Source organism: Mucor mucedo (assembly GCF_025094135.1).
Source record: "Mucor mucedo strain NRRL 3635 chromosome Unknown EV154scaffold_96, whole genome shotgun sequence".
In the NCBI taxonomy this organism is placed as follows: Eukaryota; Fungi; Mucoromycota; class Mucoromycetes; order Mucorales; family Mucoraceae; genus Mucor; species Mucor mucedo.
This window is the reverse complement of record NW_026252380.1, coordinates 80040-107933: the sequence shown is the minus strand read 5'-3', so window position 1 is coordinate 107933 and position 27894 is coordinate 80040. Positions and strand designations below refer to the sequence as shown.

The window sequence follows — 27894 nt, the reverse complement described above, 5'->3', positions numbered from 1 at the left end:
TTGAGCAAAGCAAAGGACCCTAAAAAAAAAAAAAAAAAAAGTATATTGAAACTCCGTACAAGCAACAAAAGTGACAGACGTCTGGAACTTTGATATTGCAATACCCGCATACTTTAAAAGTGCATTAAGGTATAAAGAAGCACGTCAGCTATACTCTCATTCATGTTGTTTAACGATTAATTACTGCCGATGAAAAAAGTTGCTTTATTTGAAACTCTTCCTCTTCAGCTGGAGCTTACCTTGGACCAATTTTATGCAACAATAAGCCTTTCATTGCGGATCCAAGCAAGGAGTTAAAGCCTCAACGAGCTGAGTTTTTTCTTCTTATTCAGATCAGCATTACAAACGTTTTTTTGTGAAAAGATTTTCTAAATAATATCAAGCAGTAGAAATTGAGATAGGTTGATTCAGGAATGATGTCCAAGTTTTATTAAGAAAGTGTGTGGAAAGTGACTCTAATGGCCTCTCGCATCTCAATAAATGCATTCAACCAATACAAGGTTTGATTTAATCTCTGGGTCATGCCCACCGAGAATTTAATTGGAACTGCACATCAAATGAATGCTGATATTTAAAGTTGTTACTGCAATTACTGAAATGAAACGTCATAACAGTAGTAGGTACTGTGAATTACTTCGGCTCTCGTACTTGGACTCGTACTTGTTGAGGATATCATAGATATAATAATAAAGTTAATTGTCACATCACATTATGGATGGATAATAAATATAAAAGTTAATCATGAATCACACATTACCCCGCTTGTTCTCATCCTACCGTTGGAATCTGTACATAGGGCACATCCCTGTGGCGAGTAAATATTTATTCTACAAAAGCAATACAATCGAATGGGCCTGGGCTATAGAATATTAATAGATCCTGAGCACAAATATTACTCTTGTCATTTGATGTTATAACTGTTGATCCCTCTGACTAATATTTATATACTCAGTATGGAAGGGCTAAATTTAAAGACATGTTGATTATTTACTATCACCAGACTATTACATCATGATCCAACAAGGCGCTTAATATTCTCCCTAGAGCTATCCCAGTTCTTTATATAAATATCCATAGTTTTTTCTCATAGACCATCAATACATTTTTGAATACATATTTGAATACGTTTTTAATTATATTTTTCGTCCATAATAAAGTGGTATCCAAGTTCTAACAGTATCACTTTTGGTTTATTTTTTATTTTGTTCTTCATGCAAAACAGTACTTTTTGTTCAACTCTTTGATAAACTCGGTTCTTGTATTAAAAAGATCTGTCACCCTTTCATCGCCATCGACACCTTCACGCATCTCTCCATCTGTTAATTTGCAACGGCTAATATCCTTAATATGGAACATCGCAGGGTTTAAAAGTGGATCAATGGTATGGCCTTGAACTACTTCACCTGTAGTTACAAGAGTAGTCATATCAAGACGTTCAAATCTACCGCATACAATTTTTTTAAAGTGTAGGATGCAGGAGTATGGCCCATCAATGTTGAGACGGTACGGTTGGAGAGATTGTCATTAATAATTATTGCGCATAATTTCTTCTGAAGGAATACAATGTACCGCCAACTAAAGAAGAAAAGTTTTTCTGGTTAGTAAAATAACGGTTATGTAAAATATGTTTATAAGCTTACTGTGGAGACCAGAATTGGCTATTCTTCGGGATGTGGTGTGCTCGACACTGTCACTCGTCCAAGGGGAGACCTTTTCGCTGCTATATACATGAAAATGTTAGTCAGTTTAAGTTATAGATAAATAATCCCAGTACACTTACAACAAACTGTTTATAAAAACAGGTTCCTCTGACCTATCCTCTTCGAGTTCAAGTAAAGATAGATTACCCTGGTACCACTCTTCAGGAGAGTTAGGGATAGAGATCATTACGTTCGTAATCAACCCCATCAGCGACAGCCGAAGTGAAGGTTTTTTTTGAATGTTCGATTGCTTTCGGAAAAGTACTTGCCTTGACCTTTAAGATGCGGCAATTGAATGACCACGTTGATTTTGTAGCCACGTTCATCTCTTCCTTGTCTCCAGATCTGTACATGCTAAAAAAAAAGAGATGGTTAAATAAGAAATGATTATAATTTTTTCTTTATGTTGTGAATTTCCTGTTACCTTCCACTGCATATACTTTGCATCATCATGCTTGACAGAGTTAGATAGACTTGAAGGTCTTGCACCGGAATAAAGAACGATCAACAAAACGGCTACCACTTGAAATTCGAAAGTGATGCTGCCAGAAATTGACGCTTCCTTGAAGCAATTATTGATGATAATTAACACTTATGGCAAACCAAAGATGGCCTGTGGCTTTCCTTTTCTTCCGAAATATCTAATTTCAGAAAGTTGATAAATGTATGGATGTACAAAAAAAGCGAGGTTAGGTTCAAGTTCTACAGTGCATCTATTTTATATTGATAGAAAAATCTAATTTATCGCGATGAAACGTTTAACCGAGATATATTTGATAGATTTTTATGAATTTTTGCACTGTAAAACACCTCCCGGGCATCTTTGGGTACCCACTGTAAATGCTAAATTTTGTTTTGTCATCTGTAAAATATTTTGTGTGCAAAAAATAAAATCGAGCTCTATTTTTTATGACGAACTCTCTTATAAAGAAGATAATAGAGCCAGATTTTCAATACACGTTGAATTCATCGAGGAGATAGCTTTTTTCCTTTTTTTTTTTTTTTTTTTTTTTTGAAAATCGAAGCCAAAAATTGTTCATTATAAAATAGATGCACTGTAGGCTGGGATTATTAACTTTGACCTGCATTACAGAATAAAAATTTGTTAGATTCTTCAGCAACAGTTATCATGGATGTCTTACGAGACCAACTAAATGTGTGAATTCTCTAATCATTGTACCAAGCTGAATCTTGTCTTCAACTCTACCTATTCCGGTAAGAGAGCGATAAATAACATAATTCTTTAACAAATCTGTAAGAAGCATAATTAGTTGTATGTTGATTCAAGCAATAAGTTATGCTATTACCAATATTGTACGAAGATCTAGTAAATGGTTCCAAAGGGGGCTCAGGGGGTACTTGTTCACTTCTGTCAGCATTTTTATCTTTAATGAATTGTCTGCACTTCTTTTCACGCTCTTCATAGGATACTCGAGTGCAGAGTGCTAGCTTGCTAGTGCTTCCAAAAGGCATTAATTATGTATCGAGTGAGGCCATTTCAGCAGAGATACGTTTCATTCTTTGGGCTTTGGTCTCAGTGGAGGGAGCGGTTGATTTTGCATTCTTCCTAGCAGTACCGGAAGTAGAAGGTGAGAGTAACGGACGTTTTTAAGACATGATGAAATTATTGGTATAATAAAGAAATGAGAAGAATTAAAGAACCGTCGATGAGTATTATGGATTAGAAGATGCCTTGGGAATACATATCTACGGTTGATATTTAAGTCGCTCGTAAAATATGCTTGGGAAAAATTTATTGTAACTTGTCTAAAAGAGTTTGAAAATCGACCAATATGTTTATCCTTACACGAATGTATTTAACAAATTATGATTGATTCTTAGTAGCAAGGTAGTGTATATTACATTTGTAATATTTAATCCGAGAGTTATCTTTTAGGTTTTTATTTTATCTTTTCTTTTCTTTTCATCCTTTTATGTTATATTTTATGATACCAAGAAGGAATTATGTGTATCCATTTAAATGTTCAATTGTTTATTTAAAAAGCGGCAAATAATATTTTGTGTATGAATAGGATAATATATGAATAGGATAGCGTAAGATGGGATAAGATAATGTTAATTTTTTAATTTTTTTTTTTTTTTTTTTTTTTTTTTTGAGGCGGCCTAAACAATATTTTTAACTCTTCTCTTTGCCCTTGCTCTTAACGTTACTAGATCTGGTCTGAGCCCTAGTCTTGATACCGCTTTGAGCCTTTCCCTCTTGACTGTCCTTTCCCTTTACCTTCTTCCTTGTGGAACCTTTGCCTTTACCGTTGTCCTTCGTTGTGTCTTTGCCTTTTTCCGCGGCTCGTCGTCTTACATAAATTATTCTTCGCTCGTCGTTTTTTTGGTGGAGTTTATCTCTTTCTTCGTCGGGCATCGTGTACTGGTAATGCTCTTGTAAGTAGTCCTGTACTAATTGTGCGGATTCAACGGGGGAGGCGTCAACAATGATTTTTTTCTTCATCAAAACCTCCAAGTGTTTTTCTCGTATGTGTTTGACCATTTGCTGCTTTGTTTTGACTGAATAGTCACAGTTTTCTACAGAACAAACCAGCCTGTCCTTGCGCTGCACTGGTAGATGTGCCCGAAACCACCTTTCCGAATTTGCATGCCTTCCGGAGACTCGTCGACCAACCCAAGAATACCTCGAAATCAAACCTTCATACAGATGTATTACCAAATCTGAATAACCCGAAAAATCTCTACCGTGAAAGTTTTGCTCAACACACCATTGGCACTGACTCTTTCCTGTAGGCCTCAAATGCAGATTGACTAGCTCGATGAGATTCAAATATCGTCTATCCCTCAACCTGTCACCAGCTTTCTCTATAGAAATAAAAATCTATAAGTATTATAATACACTACTATTATAATGTTGCACCACACATACCATTGTCATTCACCTCAAGTTCATTTGGGGGCTCCTGCGTTCTTTCTTGGCTACTGATGATATAGTCGGATACTTGGTCTTCTTCTAAAGTCAATTCTTCTTCTTCCTTCTCAGAGTCGCTTTCTTGCCCCTGATAAACGTACTCTTCCCATTCATCTTCACCTTCAAACAACTCAACATCATCGTTGTTTTGTTCCTCTTCACCTTCAGTATTGACTTCCTCTTTGTCTTCATCATCACCGGCATCTTCATGATCACTGCTAGCCTGATCATCAGATCTGGAACCTTCAGACTCCTCCTCGACATCTTCTTCGTCGGTGATTGATTCGGCTGGATTTGGTAAAGGTCTTTTAGGGATATCGATGGATTCTTCATCAAGGTACCGAACCCCTTGATCATTCAGTCTCAGAGCTTGATTTACTTGACCATACAAACGAAGTAACTTAACTCTGGTTAAGCGAACAAATACAACTCTTCTTGCTTGTTCGTATTTTCGGTTATGCTCCTCTAAATCTTGCTTTTCTTGTTTGGACCAATGCTTACGTGCTTTTGAGCCATACTTCTTCATGAGGTTCTTGACAAATGTTTCTTTTGTGTTAAAAGTATGTTGAACTCTTTCGTCTGTATCAACGTCATCGCGTTCCTCTTCTTCAGTTAGGTAATACCTGCTGATATCTTTGATATGAAAGGCAGCTGGGCTCATCATTGGATCTATTGTAGGACTTTGAGTGGCTTCGCCAGTTGTAACTAGTCTTGTCATATCAATTTGTTCAAAGCGTCCTGCATAAGCTTTTTTTAAGTTTAATGAAGATGGTGTTTGAACCATTAATGTTGGTGCAGTGGAGTTTGATAGATTATCATTGATGATTTGAGCGAAATTTCTTCTGAATGAATACAGCGTGCCTTGAACTAATAAAAAAAGTTAAGAAATGAAAACAAGAATTTTTGTTTAACTTACTATTCATCCCAGCGTTGCGAATTGCTCTAGAAGCAATGTGTTCAGCACTATCACTGGTTAAAGGTTGGGCATTCTCATTTTCTTGGTCACTAAAATAAAATCTTTAGTATATAAAAAGTACCAGTCAATTATATAATACGTACAATGAGCTCTTCACGAAAACGGGGGTTTCCGCACAAGACTCCTTCAGCTGCAACAAGACTGCGTTCGACTCGTACCACTCCTGCGGTGTAGCCACAGTTGTAATCCTTCTTCTAAAAGCCAATGCACAAATGAACACGGCGACGTCCAAATTTCTTTCGTACGGAATATCTGGGCTGATAGTTGACGTAAATGTCTTTCTAAATGGGCGGTTTGATTCTGTAAAATAATTTCCTCTTCCTTTCAAATGTGGAATTTGGATAACCACATGGATCTTAAAACCATCGTCGTCTCTTTCACCTCTCCAAATACTAACATGCTAAAATAGGGATGTTAATAAAACGATTAAAAACTTTAGAGTTACATAAAATCACCTTCCATTGCAAGTATTTAGCCTCTGTATGTTTAACGGACATGGTTAAGCTGGATGGACGTATGCCGGTGTACATAATTATTAGAAAGTATATAATTATCTGGTATTCAAAGTTGATGTTTCCTGAAATAGGAGCATATTTCATTAAATTGTTGACGATAATTAAGAGTTCTTGTCGTCCAAAGACAGCTCGGGGTTCTTTGCGCCCAAAGTAGCCTACGGTAGACATTCGATACATATAGTTGTGCAATTGTCTTGTAAAGTTTTCCTCTAATTGAAGCTTAGGGTTTTTTCTTTGAGCCTATAAGATGTATAAATTAATAAGATACACCATCGTTATTGCAGTTACTACTTACAATCTTCACCAGATGAGTAGTCTCTCGGATCATTGTTCCCAGTTGCATCTTATTCTCTACTCGCTCTACTTCTAACAAGGAACGAGAGATAATATAGTTTTTCAACATATCTAAATTAAACTTGATTAGAATATTGCTGTCTATGTAAACTCAAAAAGATTCTGCACCTACCGATATTGAAAGAAAATTGAGTAAACGATTCTAATGGAGGCTGAGGTGGGTCCTCGTATTCTCTCATCAGATTAATATCACCAATAAATCGCGTATACGTGTCTTCATTCTCCTTGTATGATACTTTGCTTTGAAGAGACAAGTGGGACCCCTCATCGGGTGGGATGGTTTTGCGCAGAGAAGAAACCTCGGACATAAATTCTTGCATTTTACGAGCCCTTTCAATGTCGGAAAGACCTTCTTTAGGGTCAGTAGAACGCACATTCTTCCTAGCAGTACCAGAAGTAGAAGGTGATGGTAACGGACGTTTTCCAGACATGATAAAATTATCGGTATAATAAAGAGATGAGCAGGAACAAAGAATTGTCAATGAGTATTATATATAAACAATTGAATTTAACATGACTGTTTTAGGAAACGTCATTTTTTTTTTTTTTTTTTTTGGGATTAAGAAAGTACACAGACACACCTCCTTCTTTCTTATTCTAACCTATCGTACTGGTAATGTTAGTTGGTTATAGCTACTGTAGAATTTAATAAGACCAAATATAGTCTATACCCAACTTATTTTATATGTAGTACTAGATCTGCAATTTTAAGATTCTATTTACAAAGAAAGTAAAAAAAAAATCCAACTTTATTGATCTTCAAAACAAAGGGGGGAATTTGCATGATCCTCTCTACGGTCAAAAGCAAATATGGAATATTGTGACACTGGAAAACAACGATAAGATCTCTCATAGATTTTCATTGGACCAGATCCTTTGTTTACCTCTCTTATTTTTAGTTATTATCTTCTTTATTAGAGAGTTCTTCATAAACTAATAGAGCCCGATTTTTTTCTTTTCACACAAAATTTTTTACAGATGGCAAAACAAAATTTGCCATTTACAGTGGCGAGACCCAAAGATGTCCGGGAGGGTGCTTTACAGTGCAAAAATTCATAAAAATCTATCAGATATATCCCGGTTAAACGTTTTCCCGGGATAAATTAGATTCCTCTGTTAGAAAATATGAAAATCACCCCAGTGTAAAAAACGGACCTTTTAGTTCTGAAAATGTCCGTTTTAACGAAAATTGTTCATTATAAAATAGATGCACTGTATTAGTTCAAGGCACGCTGTATTCATTCAGAAGAAATTTCGCTCAAATCATCAATGATAATCTATCAAACTCCACTGCACCAACATTAATGGTTCAAACACCAGCTTCTCTTACTCTTAAGAAGGCTTGTGCAAGGCGGTTTGAACAACCTGACATGACAAGACTGGTAACTACAGGTGAAGAAGTTCAAGGCCACACCATTGTTTCGCTTTTGAACCCTGTGATGTTCTGTATTAAGTATACTAGCCGCTACAAATTGACGGACAAAGAGATGCGTGAAGGTATCAATGGCGATGAAAGGGTGAGAGATGTTTTAATGCAAGATCCAGGTTTATTAGTGCCTTGAACAAGAAGTACTGGTTCAAGAATGGTCAAAAGTAGCGAAAACAGATCTCCTGACGCACAATCGGTTGTATAAAGAAGTAAAAAGGGTGGCAGTAGAACGTCTTACAAAAGAAAAGTTCCAGTAACTTTACGAAATGGCCCCCAGATTTGTCGAATTTCTTCACTTTGACATTCAGAGCACTGGGCAGAAGTTGATGAAAACGGTACCGCTGTTTTAAATAAAAATACCATTGATCTTTCCAAAAAAAACTTGATCCAGCACTCCGAGGACAAGATATGATGCCGAAGACGATGAACGTGTTGAGATGTTGGACGGTGAGAAGTAATGGGCTCCTGACAATCCAGAAGTTGAGGGCGTCGACGATGAAGAAAATGAAATTGAATACGAAGACCAGTCAGGTGTTGGATCAGCTTAATAGCAGCCACGAAAGGATTGAGATCCCTCCTGTCGTGATCGAGGCTATATACTTAATATATAACTATATCTACATTTCTTAAATCTTCCATTTGATAATCCTAAATATAACTCTTATTGATACTTTATATCCAGACTTGATCTCATATCATCCTTCATACAAGTATAAGACATACATTTAAATAATAACATTGATATAAAAACATATGAAGGTTACATTAGCCAGGTAAATTAGATCATATATGTATAAGTAAATGAACCATTTATATTAATAGCTGCTCTAATCTCTCTCTGGGTAGCTAATCCATTAAGAGAACTATTAATATTAAGTTTCTCTTTCTTATAATAATCCTTGGTTTGATCTGAGAAGATTCTCTTCTCGATCGGTGATATCGTAACTCAGTGGTATAGCATTCTGTTTCCAACTGTCATTCGTATATCGTATTTAGGCCAATCATGCAATCTTTAATATAGAAGTATATACTCGTAGTAGGAGAAGTTGTATGGCAGTATACAAGCGTATGCTGGTATGCAACATCAAAGGTTGTTTTAATTTCATAGTTTATTTAAACGGATTGCTTAATTATTCTTAAGAGAATCGTACCCAAATACGACATGATTGTTTTTGTTTACGCAGAACATTCAATCACTAATCGCTCTACTTTATATTTGATGCTGTAACCTCAATAAACACAAAAGTGAAGACATCGCTATTGTACATAAGAGTCTAGTCGGGACGCTTTATTCACGAGCTCTTTCGTGTGTCGAAGGCATATTCACTTTTGGTGGCTGACTCTCCCTGAACAACAACTGTCAATGCATGTGTAAATCAAGACAGCAGTAAATAAGACTTTCACCATGATTAAGACATTCATTAAGGTAAGCCTTCAACTCCAAGAATTTGATGTAAGAACTTAATGTTCCTCTCCCTGAGCAACAAATGTCGTAAATCAAGATAACTAACTTTAGGAATACAATGTAAGAGTTCAAGGTTTTGTCAACACAAGTGTTCCAGTCGATATAAATGCTGCCAATGTTGATGGTTCCAAGTGTGCCCAATGTTTCAATAAAGTGAATGACATTGACAACGTTGTCGCTCTTTCACCATGCAGCCGTCTTGCATAACGTAGGTTCAATGACTTGTAATAAAATGTCGCCCTTCTGAAAGTCAGAAATGTTTTTGAGCGTTAGCTGAGACAGCCAAAATATCAGTCAAGTCAAATGTCCAATCACTCTAAACAAGACACGTATTCCATTCAAGTGCAGTAGTGTTTGCTTATGGTCACAATCAAAATTGTACCAACATTGAAATAACCAGAGAAAAAAAAAATATTGGTTTGAAAAACATGAAAATCACACTTACCTTGGGCTGCAGCTAAAAATTACTAAGTGACTGCTAATTTTCAAATGTTCAAGATATGCATTACAGAGCTTCAAGATGCCATAAAATAGGATACAACACTCGTAATTGAACAAAACAAAAAAGGTTTAAATATGAAAAATATATCTTATAAATGTATTTATATTTATTAACAAAAGCGATTTAAACTTTTAGAGAAGAAACTGCTAAAAAAGCAATTTACTTCTTACCAGCCTTGACAGCGGCCTTGGTGACCTTACCGGTCTTCTCAACCTTCTCGACGGACTTGATAACACCAACAGCAACAGTTTGACGCATATCACGGACAGCGAAACGACCGAGGGGAGGGTAGTCAGTATAGGCTTCGACACACATAGGCTTGGAAGGAATCATCTTGACAATAGCGGAATCACCAGACTTAACGAACTATAAATGAAAAACGGTTAGAATCATGTTGTTTATACTGTTATAATGATATTTTCCTTAGGGGCATCCTCCATCTTCTTGCCAGAACGACGATCAATCTTCTCGACGAGTTCAGAGAACTTACAAGCAATATGAGCGGTGTGACAATCGAGAACGGGAGAGTAACCGTTGGAGATTTGACCGGGATGGTTCAAGATAATAACTTGAGCGAGGAAAGAACCGGCTTCCTTGGCGGGGTCGTTCTTGGAATCGGAACAGACGTTACCACGACGGATATCCTTGACGGAAACGTTCTTGACGTTGAAACCAACGTTATCTCCGGGAAGACCTTCAGTCAAAGTTTCGTGATGCATTTCAACGGACTTGACTTCAGTGGTGACAGCAGCAGGGGCGAAGTTAACGACCATACCAGCCTTGATAGTACCGGTCTCGACACGACCAACGGGCACTGTACCAATACCACCAATCTTGTAAACATCTTGGAGGGGAAGACGGAGAGGCTTGTCGGAAGGACGGCTAGGGGGATCAATAGCATCAATGGCTTCAAGAAGAGTCTTACCAGTCTTGGAACCAGCCTTGGTCTCCTTGTTCCATCCCTTGAACCAACCCATGTTGACAGATTCCTCCAACATGTTATCACCGTGCCATCCGGAAATGGGAACGAAAGGAACAGACTTGGGGTTGAAACCAATCTTCTTGATGAAAGAAGAGACTTCCTTGACAATTTCGTTGTAACGGGCTTCGGACCACTTGGTGGTATCCATCTTGTTAATAGCAACAATCAATTGACGGACACCCAAGGTGAAGGCAAGAAGGGCGTGCTCACGGGTTTGACCATCCTTGGAGATACCAGCTTCGAACTCACCAGTACCACCGGCAATAATAAGAATAGCACAATCAGCTTGAGAGGTACCAGTAATCATGTTCTTGATGAAATCACGATGACCGGGAGCATCAATAACAGTGACGTTATACTTGGGGGTCTCGAACTTCCAGAGAGCAATATCAATGGTGATACCACGCTCACGTTCAGCCTTAAGCTTATCAAGAACCCAGGCGTACTTGAAAGAACCCTTACCGAGTTCAGCAGCTTCCTTCTCGAACTTCTCGATGGTACGCTTATCAATACCACCACACTTGTAAATCAAATGACCAGTAGTGGTAGATTTACCCTGTTAAAATAAAAAGTAAAATTAGTACCTAGTTCAAATATTTTCGAAAAACGAAAAAACAGGTACTTACGGAATCGACGTGACCGATGACGACGACGTTAACGTGAGTCTTCTCTTTACCCATTGTAACTATAATAAAAGGATATGGGTTAACATATGAATAATAGATGGATGGATGGATGGATGGATGGATGGATGGATCCAAAAATTTACCTTAAAAAAATTTAGATGTGTAAAACGGAAGACACTTGTTTCCGGCACCGAGATTTATTTTATACAAGTTTTTTTTTCTTTGGTTTTCCCGAGTAAGAGATAAATTTTAAACCAATGAAAACCATTAATTTTGTGACGCTTTAAAATATACCGAGAAAAAATTGTTGTTGTGGACATGCTCTTTTGGGGTCAGATCATAAAAAAAATTTTAAAATTTTATACATTTTATTTATTACAATAACTAAGCTCTAGCCATCATACCCCCGCTACCGCCACGGCTGTTTCCCCTGATAATGCCTCTACCTCTGGATGCACCACGTACACTTCCTCCGCGTCCTCCACGGCCGCCACGACCACCACGAGAGCTACTGGCATCTCTTTTCTTAGAAGCATCGTAATCAATAATAGCTACTCTGTTTCTAATACAGGGCCATCCAGGCCAGCCATCGGGTGTCTTGGGATTTCTCATATTAGGCTTCAGGTCAATCTTTCCCTCCTTGACAGCCTTTTCAAAATCACGGCACTTTTTGCTCTTTCTCTTCTTGATAGTCTTCTTCTCACCAGCCGCCTTCTTAGCCTCTTCCTCGGGTGATAAAATATGAATAATACGGCGGGGGAAACGTAATGCAGGATATGGTGTGGTTGATTGTTTCATGATAGTTTCGTAATCAACTACTGCCTGCTTAGCGCGAGCCACAAATTCAGGATCGGTCTCGTCAAATTCACATACTTGCATATCTGAAACGGCCTTTGCCCAACTATCAGTGGTGTCTTTGTCGTCGGCGATATTGACTTTGGCGATAGATGAACCACCGAAAAGATTGAACGCGAATTCTTCCTCTTCTTCGTCCTCTTGTTTGTCCTCTTCCATATCTTCGGCCACTGCAGTGAAAATTTTTAATTTTCGGTGTGTATTTTTTTTTTTTTTTTTTTTGGGTGTTAGGTAGAAAATAATTTACCTTCTTCTTCGTCATCCCCACCCATTAACTGACGCATCATGTTGTCCATTCTTTGAGCGTCTTCTTTCAAGGCCTCCTCATCGACAGTTTCTTCTTCGTAAATGTCCGTTCTGGAGCTTAATTGAGTGTTGGGTGCAGGTTGGGTAGTCACCCTGTTAGATCTAAAAAAAAGTTAAATAAACGTTAGAACATGTAAGCTTCAATTGCAAATAACGGGAATCCGTCTTATACACGTACACTGGTTTGATGTTGATAGACATGATTATGGTTTTCAATGAAGCTGGCAATATTTGACAGATTTTTTTGGACTTTTATATTGTGACCGTTTATAATCCAATCAAAGAGAGATTGATGTTTGTGTATGCTCGAAGCTTTAGGATTTAATTACCCACACATAAGTTAAATTGGAAGGACTTCGTGATTTTTATTTTTCGTGTGTTGTTAGAATTTTTCCATAGCAACTGATTTTGAGCTTGAAATTGACGTTTCCATGGGAACAAAAGGTTTAATTATATCTAATTATCAAAACGAATTTTCATCAAAACTAACAATCATACCCACTAGGAACGAATATGTTTGTGTATGTGAATTCAGCAGTTTGTTCCGCTATAAAATATAAAACCCATATTTTTTCTCATATTGTGGTCTCTGCCTCTGCATATAGCATATACCTACCTTGATATTTAAACAGCCAATATTACTACACATGCGTACTAATTTATCGGCTTGATTCTGTAAGTATTTGAGTATTCTATACAATAACTACAATAAAAGGATTTCATCAACCATTATTGCCATTTAATAAGTGTGTTTCTTGAGAAATAGATGAATTAATATTAATAGCTAGTTAGAACTCGATGATAGCGTTGACAGGAAGGGTTACATTTTTTCATCAGCTGTAATCTTTACACCGATTTTCAAATTGGACATTAATTTGGCATCTTACCATAGATTGCGTTTAATTATTAGGATTCTATATGGCTGGACAAGCATTATCGCATATTATTACAAAAGAAAAATACAAAAAACAACAATTTATTGATTTACAATATCGCTTTTTTTTTTCTATCTAGTAACGATTATCTATATCTGGAAATCATATTATCAAGCTGTTTGGCCCATCTGAAGCTGGTTTAATTACCAATATTCGGCGATTCGATTTACGACACCTACGTGCTTTTTGCTTAGCAATTTTTGATGCACTTATCTTGGCGCACGCATGTTATGTCTCGTGTTACCTTAAAGTTCGGCCAAAAAGATCCTTATTTGGAAAAAAAAACTGAATCCGCCACTGCAGTTAAAAGTATAAAAGTGATTGATTGAAACATCTGCACCTGCTTTTATAACATATTCTTAATAATACATAATGTCTACCAAAATTACAATCTCTGAACTTGATCTTGCGTATTTTCATTATATACCCAATCGTCCGGCCTGCTACGTCGGCATAGCTGTCTTCTCTATTCTGTTTATCTTGCTAAATATTCGTGTCTTAACGTCGGGATACCGGTGGTATGTATATCTGCTACCACTCACTGCAGCTGCCGAAGTCGTTGGGTTTGCTCTTCGTTACATCTGCTCTAAAAATCCTACTACAGACGTCTTCACCGCAATGTCTATTCTTCTATTGATTTCTGCAAACATAATGGCATTGGTGAATTACAAAGCGGTTGGAGATGTCATCCAATTATCCGGCGTAGAAACAAGATATTATGTAATAGGACCCGACTTTGCAAGGAATTTTTACAAAACAAATTTGGTCGCATCCATTTTACAAGCTGTTGGTGGTGGTTTGCAAGCTCCATCTGGTTCAAGATCGACTGGATCTACTCTAACAATTGTGGGTATCACTATTCAACTAGTATTTTTTGCAATCTTTCTTGTTAGTGTTCATTATGTCAATACCTGCCCTGACTATCGCTTACATTACAATGGCCAAAATCATAAAAGAAGTGTGATGCGGGTGATGTATATCACAATGGCGCTGCTTTTTGTTCGCTCACTTTATCGATTAGCAAACTATGTTATTGTTTATAATAACCTCGGTGAAGTTCATGAGTGGACGTTCTATGTCTTTGATGCTCTCCTAATTGCCGTGTGCTTCTTGATCCATTGCATCTGGTTTATTGGGCATTACATACCTCGTGGTACATTAGATATTGAGGGAAAAGGTCCAGATGCTATCTATATAACAAGGAATAACGTGTAACAACAAAATCACCCATCAGGCCTATATTATTAGAAAACAAGAATGACCTACCCGCGGTTATAATGTTTGATATCTCAGCCTATATTACTAACTGATACTTTTAATGAACTACTAAATGTGTGTGTAGAAATCATAGATTAAATTTTTTACATTAAATAAACAATATTGCTACCTATACTCATTGTTGAATTTTTTTTAAGCATTCATTCATTGTTTATGACCTCAAATAAATTGGATGGTATGAACTATCCGAAATCATTCTTCAATACCGTATTGAAACATTATTTCAAGCAGCTTCAGGAAACAAACGTCACAACAATAATTCTTTTTTCTTGCACCCCCCTCAACAATTTCTGACACAAAGTTCTTCCAAAAGCACGAATGTTCAAGCAATGTAATAAACCACAGTTAAATTCATTACCTAATCCAAATAAATAAACAGCTTCACTCTTTAGTTAGACTTATATCCACCGTCCACCGAATCGGTTACCTAAAACACTTCTCAACTCGTACAACACCTAATGTCTGGGTAGTTACCGATGGAGGAATAGAGAATACTTTGCAAGCAATGGCATTGGGGAAGCAATTAGCTGGTTCGAATCAACTTTCAAGCTCATTTAAATTGAAGACTATGGTTGCCAGTAAAAGTAACTATATCAGACTCATTTTAGCCGCGTGTTATTGACCTTTCTTGTAGAGTTACAAGTATTCCCTGCTATTTTGCAGAAATTCTTGGTTAATTGGAGTGCTTCAAAGCATAAAGGTAATTAAATGAATAAAGGGATACACACCATAATGCTCATCATTTGTTACTGATTTTTTTTTTTTAGCTGACACATCAAATGACTTGCCTTGGTACCTGTCAACCTCAGATGAAGCCTTAGATGATTCAAAGCCAGATTATATTGTATCCAGTGGACAAGATGCAATTCCGGCCTGTCTTCATTTATCAAAGGCAAATTCAAATAGAAAATGTTTCTCTGGTATGTTTTGTAAAAAAAAAAAATGTTCAAATGTATCTTTCTTACGTTGGCAATGTAGTCTACGTTGGATATCCTGGTATTCCTTTTATAAACTTTGATCAGGTTGTGTTACCAAAGTATGAGGCAAACGCAAAAATGGGTACGTAAATAAATCTAAATGCGTATCCTATCAACTAACTCGTAGAATTGATAGCCGCTCTTGGCCCATTAGCAAGACAAAAAAATGGCATTATCACACCTGTAAGTATCAGCTAGTGAAGTTTTTCAAATATTCCCCCAATAACGATTTTCGTTTTTGCAGGCACCATTGTTAGATACATTCCCCGGTCCTTTACCAGCACTAGATCAAATGATCCCTGGGTCTTTTAAGAAAGGATACTCGGCAGTAATCATCGGAGGACACTCACCCATCTGTCGATGGTATTCGGAGGATGCCGTGACCTTGGCCGATAATATCAAGGTAACAACATAAAAGATCTCCCCTGTTTATGACGGTACTTATATGAATCCTAATAGCGCATGGTCCAAAATCTTGGCGATAAAGTGGTTGTTGTATTCACTGATAGAACACCCACTATGGTTAAAGAGAAATTAACACAAAAGATAGAGGAATCAATTAAAGCTAGTGAGGAATCTGTCGTTATTTGGGACTCTACAAAGCAGACATCTACCGCTGATAAAATTAACACATACGAAAGTATTATTCAAAATTCACAGCGCGTAGTTTTGACAGCTGATCTTGATTATGCGTGTGCTCATGCAGCATCAAAGGGGTAAGTTGTTAAAGACTATCTAACCGACTAAAATGTCTAATCGTTCGCACCTTTAAAAGAAAGCCTGTTTATATTGCGTTTAATGGACAAGCAAGATCGTATCTTGCGCACTTTCATCGTTGGTTATTAGACACCCATTTAACCAAAAAATTAAGACTGGATAGAACCAAACACAAGACAAACGAAGCTAAGGATCCTTACAGTTACTTGGGAGACCAGACCACTTGGGGGAATGCATCAAGAGAATTTCAAATGAAGAACACAATGAGCTATGTGAAGAAAGAGATCGAGGAGATTCGGGAGGAAAAAGTAACCGGTAAAAGAAGGAAGTAATAATAAAAATGGTTGACACTATGTCCGACCCACTTAATTTTTAAATGTTCGCCTTAAAAGGCTGATCCAGACATCGTGTTTATCGCATTAAAATTTGGTATAATAGCACTTTAAAAGATTTTTATACAATCCCTTTAAAAGTGGTGCCGGAAACCGCAGTTAATTTATTTTACATGGACGGGCCTTGATATGGTGACACTATTTCGTCTGATACAGAGGTTTATTGTTTCAATTTTCAACCATGATCTGTAAAGGGCTTTGACTGCTTGTAATAGTTTGTTAGTAATGAGCCTGGTTTATTTGAAAATTTCAGAGGATAAACATCATGGCGTAACTATCAAAGCCTAATTTATTGGCTTGCGTTGATTACTCTGCCCTTTATACATACCGCCCGTTATATAACATGGTCGTAAATATACCCAGAGCATCAGAAAAATTCAAATCTGTCAATAAATCGGTTTTGCAAAATCAATACATGATGCTATTTAACCAGAAGATTCATTACGATATAAAATATGATGGTGGCTGATGAGCGATCTTTATTAGAGACATTCTTAAAGCAGATTTTAGCCAACAAAACATCACTATATAGCACTAAAAAGTATCAAAGTAATCCTTATATGATGCGTGGGGAAAGCGTGTGTTGAAGAAGTTGGTATTTAAATGAATAAAAGTAACCGCTCAAAACTGATTGCGTGATACATGACCAAATTACATCATAGGCAATAAGCCATCAGCATAATAAAATACCCATACCCCCCACACCCTTTCTGCATCCGATGCACGCGTAAATAATTACCATGTAAACACTGGTGAAGGTTTAAAAATGACATCAAAGTACTTGAAACGAAACCAAACCAATTTACCTTATTTGTGATATTTGGCATGGGACTTTAAAAATGAGTTTAAACCGCTTTTTTATTTATTTAAATCTTTAACTTTTTGTTTTGCCTATTTTCCTATACATTCACTTTTTTTTTCCTTCTAGAAAACATGAGTACATTAGATCCTGTCATCTCTTCTGGAGCAGAGCTTATTGCGAGTACTTTAAAAACCCAAGGTGTTGAAGTCATTTTTGGTATTGTAGGTATTCCCGTTGTTGAAGTCGCTGAAGCGTGCGTATCAGCTGGTATTCGATTTATCGGATTTCGTAACGAACAATCAGCCGCTTATGCGGCATCTGTTTACGGTTTTCTCAGCGGCAGACCAGGTGTATGTTTGAGCGTAGGTGGTCCTGGTGTGGTTCATGCACTCGCTGGCTTATTAAACTCTAAAATCAATTGCTGGCCTCTCGTTTTATTATCAGGCTCTTGTGATACTGATCAAGTTGACAAAGGTGCCTTTCAAGAGTTAGATCAAGTAGAAGCATGCAGACAATATTGTAAGTATGCTGCTCGACCTAGCTCCGTTGAGCAAATACCATTTGTGATTGAGAAGGCCTTAAGAACGGCCTTTTACGGTAGACCGGGCGCTACGTACGTTGACTTACCTGCCGATTTTATCCAATATCCTATTCGTAACAAGCAAGTCTTGGAATCTATTCAAGTTCCCAAGGTGGCAAACCCTCCCAAGTCAATGGCCGATCAATCCAATATCAACCAAGCTGTGGAGTTATTAAAGAATGCAAAAAACCCTCTGATTGTTATCGGTAAAGGGTAAGCATATTTCTGATTAGTCATTATCTTTCTCTTCTCACTCACACACTCTTCTTTCCAGAGCTGCTTATGCCCGTGCCGAAAAGGAAATCGGTCAATTAGTTGAAAAGACAAAAGCTCCCTTTTTGCCTACACCTATGGGTAAAGGTGTTTTATCGGACACACATCCTTTATGCGTTTCAGCAGCACGTTCAAAGGCATTGAAAGAAGCCGATGTAGTCTTGTTAATTGGAGCACGATTAAACTGGATTTTACATTTTGGAGATTCACCTCGTTGGGCTCCTAATGTCAAATTTATTCAAATCGATATCGCGCCAGAGGAACTTGGCAATAATAAATACACACTTCCTTTGTTAGGTGATATTCAATTAGTCGTGTCACAATTGTCGCATGCCATTGGTAACCTTCCACATTTGAACTCCACGTATGTCTCTGGTTTGCTTGACAAGGTCAAGGCAAATGCCGAAAAGATCAAGCAAAGTGGATCCAAAGGCTCCGATGATGCTATCTTGAATTATCAGACTGCTTTCAGCGTCATCAAGAACACACTACCCGAGAAGGATATTGTTTATGTGAGTGAGGGTGCGAATACGATGGATATCGGAAGATCATTTTTTGATGTGAGCGAGCCTAGACATCGACTTGATGCAGGCACTGGTGCTACAATGGGTGTAGGCATGGGCTATGCTATTGGCGCACAATCTTACTATGGATCATCAAAACGAGTAGTTTCAATCGTAGGTGATTCGGCATTTGGTTTCTCTGCCATGGAATTAGAAACTGCTATTCGATCCAAGTTGCCACTTTTAATCATTGTCATTAACAACAACGGTATCTACCATGGATTAACTGATGATGAATACCAAGCATCGCAAAAGGATGGCACTTTGCCTACCACCGCACTCTCTCCCGAAACCAGATACGAAATGATCTCCCAAGCCTGTGGAGGTAAGGGCTGGTTTGTTAAAAATAGAGTGGAATTAGCCGCTGCAGTGAAAGAAGCTTTGGATGCCAAGGATCAAACTTGTGTCATTAACGTATTGATTGCCCCTGGTGGAAGAAGCAAATTGGATTTTGCTTGGATGCAAAAAGAGAGTAAAGCTAGATTATAAGGTATAGAAGGACTGTTTATTTTAATGTCACATAAATAAAAATCTGTCTTTTTTTTTGAGTTGGGACAGTATAACTTCTTTTTTCTTTCCTATAATTATAAAATGTCTCGCGGAGGAAGAGGTGGAGGTTTTGGTGGTGGCAGAGGTGGTGGCCAGCAAGGTGCCATGCAACTTGTCTCATTTGATTTAATGAAAGATCTGGGTTCTGGCAATTTGTTTAATGTGAACACCGCCTTATTTCCTGTAAACATATAACACAACTTGTCAAAATAAAAAAAGGGGGTATCTAATTATGTATTGACTTAGGAAATGGATGTGCCTATTCCACGTAAACCAACCTCGAACGAAATTCAAGAATGGAAATTGAGAAAAGAATATTTAAACATGATTAAGGACTCGCCGTTTCATTTAACAGCTCCTCCTCCACCACCCGATATCGAAAGATACTCTGATAAATATAAAGTAGTTGCTCCCAAACGTAGTTTACGAGAAATAGAAACCAGTAAGAAAACTAGCTCACGTTGTTACGCTACTCGTCTATGATAACACTTTTTTTTGTTTTAGACTTGGATTTCTTTCCCGATGAATTACAGGTTCTCTTGGATCCCAAGAGAAGAAAGAAGAGTAAGTTAGATCAGGTCATAAAAAAAAGGGAGGATATGAGACTGATGATTATATAGAGCAAAAGGTGAATACAGCTCAAGACGAATATGGACAGATTGAAGCACTACTTAATGCCGAAGGAAAGGATGGTGATGAAGATGAAGAAGGAGAGGATGGTGAAAAGAAGGACGATGAAGATGCTGAAAATGATGATGAATATGAAGACGAAGAAGAATTAGTCGATGATAATGATTATGGTCAAAATTACTTTGATAATGGTGAAGGCGACGATGTTGATGACGATGATGGTGAAGATACTTACTCATAATAATAATACTATAAAAAACACACATATACATACACATTTACTTTTAATCTTGCATAATGAATTTTATTTTTTATTTTTTTAATTCATGCGCTGAGAATAAGCTTGTCCTTGAGGTGGACCTTGAGGTGGACCGTGGGGAGGACCATGAGGAGGACCTCGCTTAGACAATGGAGGAGGTGGGGTGGCGTTCATAGGTGGGGGAGGAAGAGGGTTGTTGCGGGGAGGTGGCACCATGCCCATGGGTGGTGGAGGAGCCATATGAGGTTGGCCACCCATATGAGGCTGGTGTCCCATATGGGGTTGGCCGCCCATAGGTGGTGGTCCTGTCTGACGTTGTTGCATCATACCAGCTTGAGGAGGTGGGGGTCCACGATTCATGGGAGGTCCTTGGGGAGGAGGACCACGGTTCATGGGAGGTCCGGATTGAGGTGGGGGAGGGAAATTAGGTTGTTGTTGTTGAGCGTTTTGAGAAACAAAAGATGTAGCAGCAGGTTGGTTAGGGAAAGGTGATGTTACACGTTTAGTACTAGCCATGATAGGACTCTTCATTTTCTTGGCGGCACTCATGGGAGGATCGTTCCAGGCTCCCTCAGGCTTTTTGGGTGGTGCGTTAGATCTAGGTGCGGGAGGAACACCGGTGACAGGTGGGGGTGCAGGCACAGTGGCACCGGCATTGTAACCGTTGTATTGATCGTTACCAGTGTATCCACCAGAGAAATTGTTGTTATATCCAGAACCGGCTTGGTTATAGCTATTAGTAGGTTGGTTATAACCATAAGTGGATTGGGCAGGTGCAGCTGCACTGGCTTGAGGTTGGTATGCATTAGTGGGGTTTCCAGTAGCAGTTGTGGGTGCATAAGAATTAGTAGCCACAGGTGCGGAAGGAGAATAGTTGCTGGCTGCGGCAGGTGTGTAACTATTAGTGTTAGAGGGTGCATAGCTGCTGGTATTTGTGGGTGCGTAACTACTAGTATTGGTAGGAGCATAGCTGTTGGATGCGGTGGGAGCATAGCTTGTAGGTGCACTAGGAGTATATGCGTTGGTAGCAGGAGCAGCGGGAGTATATGCGTTGGTTACAGGAGCATAATTATTGGCGGTGGATCTGCTAGGTGCATAAGATTGAGTAGTGGTTGTGGTTGTAGACTGGTAGGTCTGGTAATTGGCTTGATATTGTTGAGTTTGGGGCTGAGCGTTATAAGCGGTAGTAGCTTGAGCAGCAGGTGCAGCAACAGCAGCAGCTTGGGTTTCGGCATAGGCGGCAGCCTTAGAAACAATAGGCTTTTTCTCGAAAGGAACAGCGGGATCAACAAACTGACCTGCAACAGAAGCGGGACATGCACGATAAACACGATCACGAATGACAGCCAATTTATCGAAAGTAGCCTTACGGTACACCACGGGGGTCAAACTCAAATAAGTCAAAGCGGTGGTTAATTTTCCTTGAGCAGCCAAAAGTTCAGCATATTCACAGTACTTGTCATAAAGAGGGGAAAGAGGGTACTCATAAGACATCTTTTGTTCAGAAGTCTCAAAGAGTGCAGCATCTTCGTAATTAATGACCTTACGGAAGATAGTGACCTTTTCAATCAAATGTTGAAGACTAGAAGCATAAGCATCCTCCTTTTCACTGTTTTGGATCTCTTCTTCTTGTTCGGCAATCCAAATTCGAGAAACCTTCTCGAGGTTACCAGCGGCAAGATAACAGAGTGTGGCATGGCGTCTGAACTCCTTGGCATTCTCTGAATCACTCTTGCTCCATCCTTCCTCTAAACGCTCACCTAAAGCTTCACAAAGGGGTCGGAACTCTTCAGGCTTTGCAAAAGTACACAAAACAACAATGACTGAAGTCCATTCATCCAAAGCAACATTGGCTACAACAGAGCTCAAGTCATCGTCAATGATACTTTCCAATAAACGGAGATAAGATGTAGATTTAGATTGACGCTTGAAGTAGGCCTGTTGGGTACGAATCAAAAGATCACCGCCACCACAAATGGCAAATAACAAGGCATCAGAAAGCTTGTCAGTGGAAAGACAGAGATCAACAGCGGAATTAAAATCACCCAAGACAACAGCACGCGTAATTAATCGGTCGGTCTCTGAGCTTCCTTGAGCATAAAGTTGAATAGGTTCGCGGCTGAGAATGGATCCAAGAGCAGCAGCGCTTTCTTCTGTTGCAACTTGACTGTTGCCTGTTTGGTTGAAGAAATCGTCGCCACCCTCTCCAAAGAGACCGGAAACAGAGTCCGAGCTTCCGGTGGCAGCAACTGCATCGGGTTTGTCTTCTGTGGCGTTCTCAATAGGTGCAACCACTTCTGCATCAACAGTTTCCTGAGTCGTAGCCTCTTGTCCTTCTACAACAGGTTCTTCGACTGTGGTTTCAGGTGCAGCAGCATCAACATCGGCAGTGGATTCAGGAGAGGCGGCGGTTTCTGAGACAGCGGTCTCAGTAGTTTCTGATACGACAGGATTCAACCCATTTTTACCAGCAGTAGCCTTAGCAACAGCAGCAATGACTTCTGATTTTTGGAAACCAAGATAGTCCATTAATTGCTCTCTAGCATCAGGAGCCAACAATGTCTTGATGACTTCCCAACTTTCCTTTTCGTCCTTATCGTTGTTTTGCTCGGCCTGTTGGACACGTTCCTCTACGAGTTGTTCGATGCTTTGAGATTCCAACGCGGTTTCAAGTTCAACTGATCTTTTGACAGTTTCTTGATTGGTTACAATGGAATGAATTGTGACAGCACGGGGTACAGTTTGAGGGGCAGGTGCCTGTCCGGGAGGCAAACTGGTAGCAGCCTGAATAGCGGCTTGACCAGCCTTGTTATTGAAAGTGACAAGTTTACCGCCGAATCCAAAACTAGCACCCACGGGGCAACGAAGCCATTTGGGAGGTTGTTTCAAAGCGAATGCGGAAGAGGCGGGAGCAGCAGCATTCAATGCAGCAGAGAATGGATCGTCATTGGTGGTATCGACAACGGTCTTTGTATCCTCTGATTCAGAATTCTGGAGAGAATAAACACTAATCTTACCATCGAATGAAGCTGAGGCTAAAAGATCAGGGTTACGAGGACACCATTCAGTTTGGAAAGTCCAGTTGGTATCTTGAGCTAATTCGCCCATCAATTCACCCGAATTAGGGTTCCAAATCAAGGTCTTGCAATCTTTACCACAAGACATTAATAAATCGGAATCTTGGCGACACCATGAAACGCCCAAAACACCCTTGGTATGACCTGCAAGAATCTTTTCGGGAGAGTGAGCATGACGAAGATCCCAGAGGGTGACAACGGGGTTTGAATCATCTTCTGAAGCAGTAACTAATTGAGTTGCCTTTTTTTGTTACAAGTTAATTTTCATTGTGTATGTATGTTTTCGATGATACACTTACAACATCAGGATGCCATACGACAGATGAAATACTTCTACGTCCAGCATGCATTCCAGATGAATTGGGAGCAGAGAGAGTCATGACTTCTTTACGGTTACGAAGATCCCAAACAACGGTGTGACCGGTGGATGAAGAAGTAGCCAAAATGTGTTGTACTTGACCATTCCAGCCAACACTTGTCACATCGTCTAACTTTGAGGACTTGGGACCAGGACTATAAGGAGTATTAGGATTGGTAAGATCCCAAATGTAAACCTCATTGTTACTTCCTGCAGAAGCCAACAAATTACCCTGGAACTTATTGAAATCGAGTCCACGAATCTGACCCGTGTGGGTCGAATTTTCCAAAATCTTTGCCTCTTGATCACTATTGTCTCTAAATAATCAATATTCTGCATAATAATGTAATTAATGAACTTTTTGTCCCTACGTTTCTCCATCAAGAATTTTGCTGGGATCCCAAAGTGTTAAATCGCCATTTTCTAAACCACCAGCAATAATACCATAGGGGTTTGTTGAAGAAGCGTTACCCCAGACCAACTTGTTAAATCTGTAACAAAGCATGTGAGCTCATCAAGTATACAATGACCGTGTTTTTTTTCTTTTTCTTTTACCTGGAAGCACTAGTAATTTTACCAGCAGGTACGATGGTGTTTGAGTTTGCCAAGTCAAGCTTGAACAATTCGAGTTCGGACGTGTTTGAAAATGAATCATCTAATGCTCCAGCGGCTGTACCTGCCGCGATAAGAGGAGCTTGTTGTCCTGGACTCCAGGCGAACACTGCTGTTCTGTTAATTTCACTCAATCTTTTTACCATTTCTTTTTTATTTTATGCAATGTTAGTTGGATGATGACAATGAGGTTAAAGATTGTCTGTATTACCAGATGAAGGGTCGGGTTAAATAATAAAAAAGAGAGAAAATTAAAACCAGTTTACGTGTTAACTTGTTGTTCATCAAGAAAAATTATGCGGAGAATGAAGTGGGTGTCGTCACGGCATGAAAAGGTCGCTTCAATATCGCTCGCGAGTATAAAATTGATATGTAGGCTTGTTATGGTCTAGTTTCATTAAACTCTAGATCGCCCTCACTATTTCATTTCGAACTGACATATATGCAAATATGTCTTTGGATGACTACAGAGTCCCCCGCCCCTTGTATGTCAAATGTATTTAAGATTTGGAATGTTTTGAAGAGAAAACTCGGTGGCTCGAATTAAATCAATTCATGTCAGCTTATCCTAATTAGCTCATCAAATTAGAAGGAGCCTCCGAAAGAAGAATGTATACTTTTGCTGACAACTCTACATTTTGTGGTCCGAACTGATAAAGACTTTATTCTCCCGAAAACCTTTACTACATGTATAGATGGAGAACAATTGATTTTTCTATTACGTGTAATTATACTCATTTTTTTGGTTATTTTAATACGCTCCAGGGTGTTTAGAAACAAAAGTATTGAAAAACCAGGTTGGATAAAAAATGCCTTTTAAGTGAAAATAACCTTTTATAACTTGTAGTTATAAACCCGTACATTGTGACACCATGTTAATGACACTTGAAGGACACCAAAAAAAAAAAAAAAAAAAAAAAAAAAAAAAAGATGTTCCTAAACTTTAACCCATGTGCCATTTAACCCCATCCTTCTCTAAAGCTCTCTTTCTCTTCATCTTTAGCTACGCATGATTGGAATCAAAAGATTGGTAGGTAACGAAATACTTGTAAAAGTATTGGAGTGACTACTATAACACAAGAAAATAACGGCGGCTTGCTATTTGTGCAGTCCCGGGTCAGCCGTTTCAGGCTACATGGGGAAGTTGTTCACAGCAGGCCAGAAAAAAAAAGGGTTGCTAGGGGCGGGGGAAGAAAAAAGGGTTTTCAAATTGAAATCTGTACGAATGGATAAGCTTCTACAAATGTCAGATACAGGGACAGGTCTGATCTATAGAGTAAGAAAAAATTAAAAAAGAAAGAAAAATTTTATAATGATACACAAAATGACTAACATATTTGTGGAACAGGTGACTATGAACTAGACCTATTATAAAGATGCGTATACGTGATTCCACGGATATTTGGACAGAGGGACAATCCCCACATTTGGCCCTGCTGGGCTTTGAATCTTCCTAACAGAATAGGCTACAGGTCGCACTAACTTATCGGAGCGGTTGTTGAAGTACTTATCGGCCAGTAAGAATTAAGAATCTGACATGGGGGGATAATTTTATTTGATATATAAACCTATGGATTTGAGTTTTTTTTGGCTTTCTCTTACATATTTATTCTCCAAAAAACCCTAAACACACACACATATATACAATGACCCCTACAATTAATAATAACACTGACCTCATCAACCTTGACTCTCTGGATGACTGGTTAGAAAGTGATTTACGTCAATCAGGAATATTATTACCAAGTGCTGTTGATAATAAACCTTTTGACATGGTCTCTCCCGCTCAAATCTTGATGGCTTCTCCACCAATTTCTGAATGTACTCCTCGTATGGACCCTCTTTTGGATCTCACTACTCCATTAATGAAGTATGAACCTCTTTCTCCTATGGAAACCCCTAAAATGGAACCCCAAGATATATCCAAGTCAGCAATCGATCTCCAACCATTTATCAAGGCTCTCACATTACTTGGCTCAATTCAATATAATCAACAAGATAGCAACAGCAATCGTCACAGCAACAGCAATAACAACAGCAATAGCAATAACAACAACAGCAGCAACACAAATTACAACAAGCGTGAAAGATCTGAATCGATAGATGACAACCAAGATTTAGTAGTTTTAAAACGACAAAGAAATACTGATGCTGCCAGAAGATCTCGCCAACGCAAAGCACAAAAGATGGATACTTTAGAAAAGCGAGTTTTGGATTTGGAATCTGACAATGAACGTTTACGGTTACGCGCTGCTGTTGCAGAAAGTGAACGTGCGAATATTGAAGCTAAAGAAAAGAGAAGTAGAGTACGAGTTTTGGAATTAGAACGACAACTTGCAGACACCCACAAAGCATTATTAAGATACAATCAATCAACAACACCAACAAAATCAACAATATCGGTTTAGAGGTTCCGGATCCCTTTATTTCCCTTTCTTTTTTTCTTTTTTTGCACTTATATATACACACCAAAACCCCAAAAAAATTCACCCTTATTTTTTTTTGCAACCCTTTCACAACCCTTTTCATATTTTTATATCAATTTTTCTGTGTTGATATTTCAATACTCTAATGCGATAAACTTTACTATACAAACTTGAGGAAGCGTGATCTTTTTCACCTTCTTCTAAACCCACACAAAAGCGTGTACCCCATGACTTATTAGTGTCGAAAAAATGTTTTTTTTCATGGCTCTTTTTATAGATTGGTCTTCTCGCTAACCCTTCCTTTATTTACAGATTACTAACTACGTTTTTTTTTTAAATTTATAGGCTTTAAAAGAGTGTGTGTGTGTTTAAAAAGAATATCTACAAAAAAAAAGAAGAAAAAATTGCAAAAAAAAAAGTCTTGGAGAAAAAAAAAATTCTTGGAAAAAAAAAGTGTAACTTGTATTCATAATATCGACTAACTTTTATGTGTGTGTTTATAATTTAGGTACAAAAAAGAAAAAAAAAAAAAGCCTCTTTTTTAATCTGTCTTAATAATAATATGATAACTTGTTTTTACTTAATGAGGTCCTCTTCTTCTATTATGCCATTATTACTACATTAATAAAGTTACCTTTTTTTTTTTTTTCATCATCTCATCAATTGGTTGTTCTCTATTTTTTTTTTTTATTTTTTTTTTTTTGGCTATTTGACTCGGTAGAATCATAATGAAATTGATTGGTGTTCGTTGCAAAATCAACAACGACGCATGCTTATTATGTTTAGTATAGTGTTTTTTTTTTTACTAAAATATTTTTTCA

General features: G+C 38.3%; 11 protein-coding genes across 11 annotated transcripts; 6 read left to right on the top strand and 5 right to left on the bottom strand.

Moving 5' to 3' along the window:
- Positions 1-519: 519 nt before the first annotated feature.
- Positions 520-3173, bottom strand: EV154DRAFT_484629 (uncharacterized protein; the record flags this gene model as incomplete). Its single annotated transcript, XM_051598674.1, has 8 exons — positions 520-592; positions 1226-1403; positions 1641-1720; positions 1781-1859; positions 1891-2054; positions 2141-2262; positions 2843-2952; positions 3008-3173. 8 exons carry the CDS (start codon positions 3171-3173, stop codon positions 520-522), a joined length of 972 nt encoding a protein of 323 aa, XP_051454328.1.
- Positions 3174-3837: 664 nt separating this feature from the next.
- EV154DRAFT_484628 (uncharacterized protein) lies at positions 3838-6911 on the bottom strand (the record flags this gene model as incomplete). The annotated part of the gene is made up of 7 exons (XM_051598673.1): positions 3838-4529; positions 4594-5502; positions 5552-5652; positions 5695-6011; positions 6067-6366; positions 6422-6531; positions 6593-6911. 7 exons carry the CDS (start codon positions 6909-6911, stop codon positions 3838-3840), a joined length of 2748 nt encoding a protein of 915 aa, XP_051454327.1.
- An 873-nt stretch (positions 6912-7784) lies between these two features.
- On the top strand, positions 7785-8166 carry EV154DRAFT_484627 (uncharacterized protein; the record flags this gene model as incomplete). Its single annotated transcript, XM_051598672.1, has 2 exons — positions 7785-7997; positions 8035-8166. The coding sequence occupies 2 exons, from the start codon at positions 7785-7787 to the stop codon at positions 8164-8166; spliced, it is 345 nt and encodes a 114-aa protein (XP_051454326.1).
- A 1795-nt stretch (positions 8167-9961) lies between these two features.
- EV154DRAFT_448753 (translation elongation factor EF-1 alpha) lies at positions 9962-11615 on the bottom strand. The gene is made up of 3 exons (XM_051597165.1): positions 11485-11615; positions 10281-11414; positions 9962-10242 (listed from the first exon to the last, which is right to left on the bottom strand). The coding sequence occupies exons 1-3, from the start codon at positions 11536-11538 to the stop codon at positions 10036-10038; spliced, it is 1395 nt and encodes a 464-aa protein (XP_051454325.1). The 5' UTR covers positions 11539-11615; the 3' UTR covers positions 9962-10035.
- A 201-nt stretch (positions 11616-11816) lies between these two features.
- Positions 11817-12915, bottom strand: EV154DRAFT_519431 (uncharacterized protein). The gene is made up of 3 exons (XM_051602733.1): positions 12824-12915; positions 12587-12747; positions 11817-12509 (listed from the first exon to the last, which is right to left on the bottom strand). Exons 1-3 carry the CDS (start codon positions 12844-12846, stop codon positions 11869-11871), a joined length of 825 nt encoding a protein of 274 aa, XP_051454324.1. The 5' UTR covers positions 12847-12915; the 3' UTR covers positions 11817-11868.
- An 820-nt stretch (positions 12916-13735) lies between these two features.
- EV154DRAFT_519430 (RTA1 like protein-domain-containing protein) lies at positions 13736-15220 on the top strand. The gene has a single exon (XM_051602732.1). It carries the CDS (start codon positions 13953-13955, stop codon positions 14793-14795), a length of 843 nt encoding a protein of 280 aa, XP_051454323.1. The 5' UTR covers positions 13736-13952; the 3' UTR covers positions 14796-15220.
- On the top strand, positions 14987-17002 carry EV154DRAFT_327203 (mitochondrial fission ELM1-domain-containing protein). Its single transcript, XM_051594979.1, has 9 exons — positions 14987-15189; positions 15251-15442; positions 15493-15558; positions 15626-15778; positions 15837-15917; positions 15972-16018; positions 16080-16238; positions 16295-16551; positions 16611-17002. Exons 1-9 carry the CDS (start codon positions 15177-15179, stop codon positions 16882-16884), a joined length of 1242 nt encoding a protein of 413 aa, XP_051454322.1. The 5' UTR covers positions 14987-15176; the 3' UTR covers positions 16885-17002.
- A 739-nt stretch (positions 17003-17741) lies between these two features.
- EV154DRAFT_469777 (thiamine pyrophosphate enzyme, N-terminal TPP binding domain-containing protein) lies at positions 17742-19729 on the top strand. The gene is made up of 2 exons (XM_051597836.1): positions 17742-18539; positions 18601-19729. Exons 1-2 carry the CDS (start codon positions 17878-17880, stop codon positions 19649-19651), a joined length of 1713 nt encoding a protein of 570 aa, XP_051454321.1. The 5' UTR covers positions 17742-17877; the 3' UTR covers positions 19652-19729.
- A 1-nt stretch (position 19730) lies between these two features.
- EV154DRAFT_519426 (DNA-directed RNA polymerase III, subunit Rpc31) lies at positions 19731-20629 on the top strand. The gene is made up of 4 exons (XM_051602731.1): positions 19731-19894; positions 19958-20153; positions 20216-20275; positions 20332-20629. The coding sequence occupies exons 1-4, from the start codon at positions 19754-19756 to the stop codon at positions 20580-20582; spliced, it is 648 nt and encodes a 215-aa protein (XP_051454320.1). The 5' UTR covers positions 19731-19753; the 3' UTR covers positions 20583-20629.
- Positions 20619-24899, bottom strand: EV154DRAFT_519425 (uncharacterized protein). Its single transcript, XM_051602730.1, has 5 exons — positions 24859-24899; positions 24591-24795; positions 24407-24526; positions 23977-24343; positions 20619-23918 (listed from the first exon to the last, which is right to left on the bottom strand). The coding sequence occupies exons 2-5, from the start codon at positions 24791-24793 to the stop codon at positions 20661-20663; spliced, it is 3948 nt and encodes a 1315-aa protein (XP_051454319.1). The 5' UTR covers positions 24794-24795; positions 24859-24899; the 3' UTR covers positions 20619-20660.
- A 1544-nt stretch (positions 24900-26443) lies between these two features.
- EV154DRAFT_426613 (uncharacterized protein) lies at positions 26444-27055 on the top strand (the record flags this gene model as incomplete). Its single annotated transcript, XM_051596312.1, has 1 exon — positions 26444-27055. The coding sequence occupies one exon, from the start codon at positions 26444-26446 to the stop codon at positions 27053-27055; it is 612 nt and encodes a 203-aa protein (XP_051454318.1).
- Positions 27056-27894: the final 839 nt, after the last annotated feature.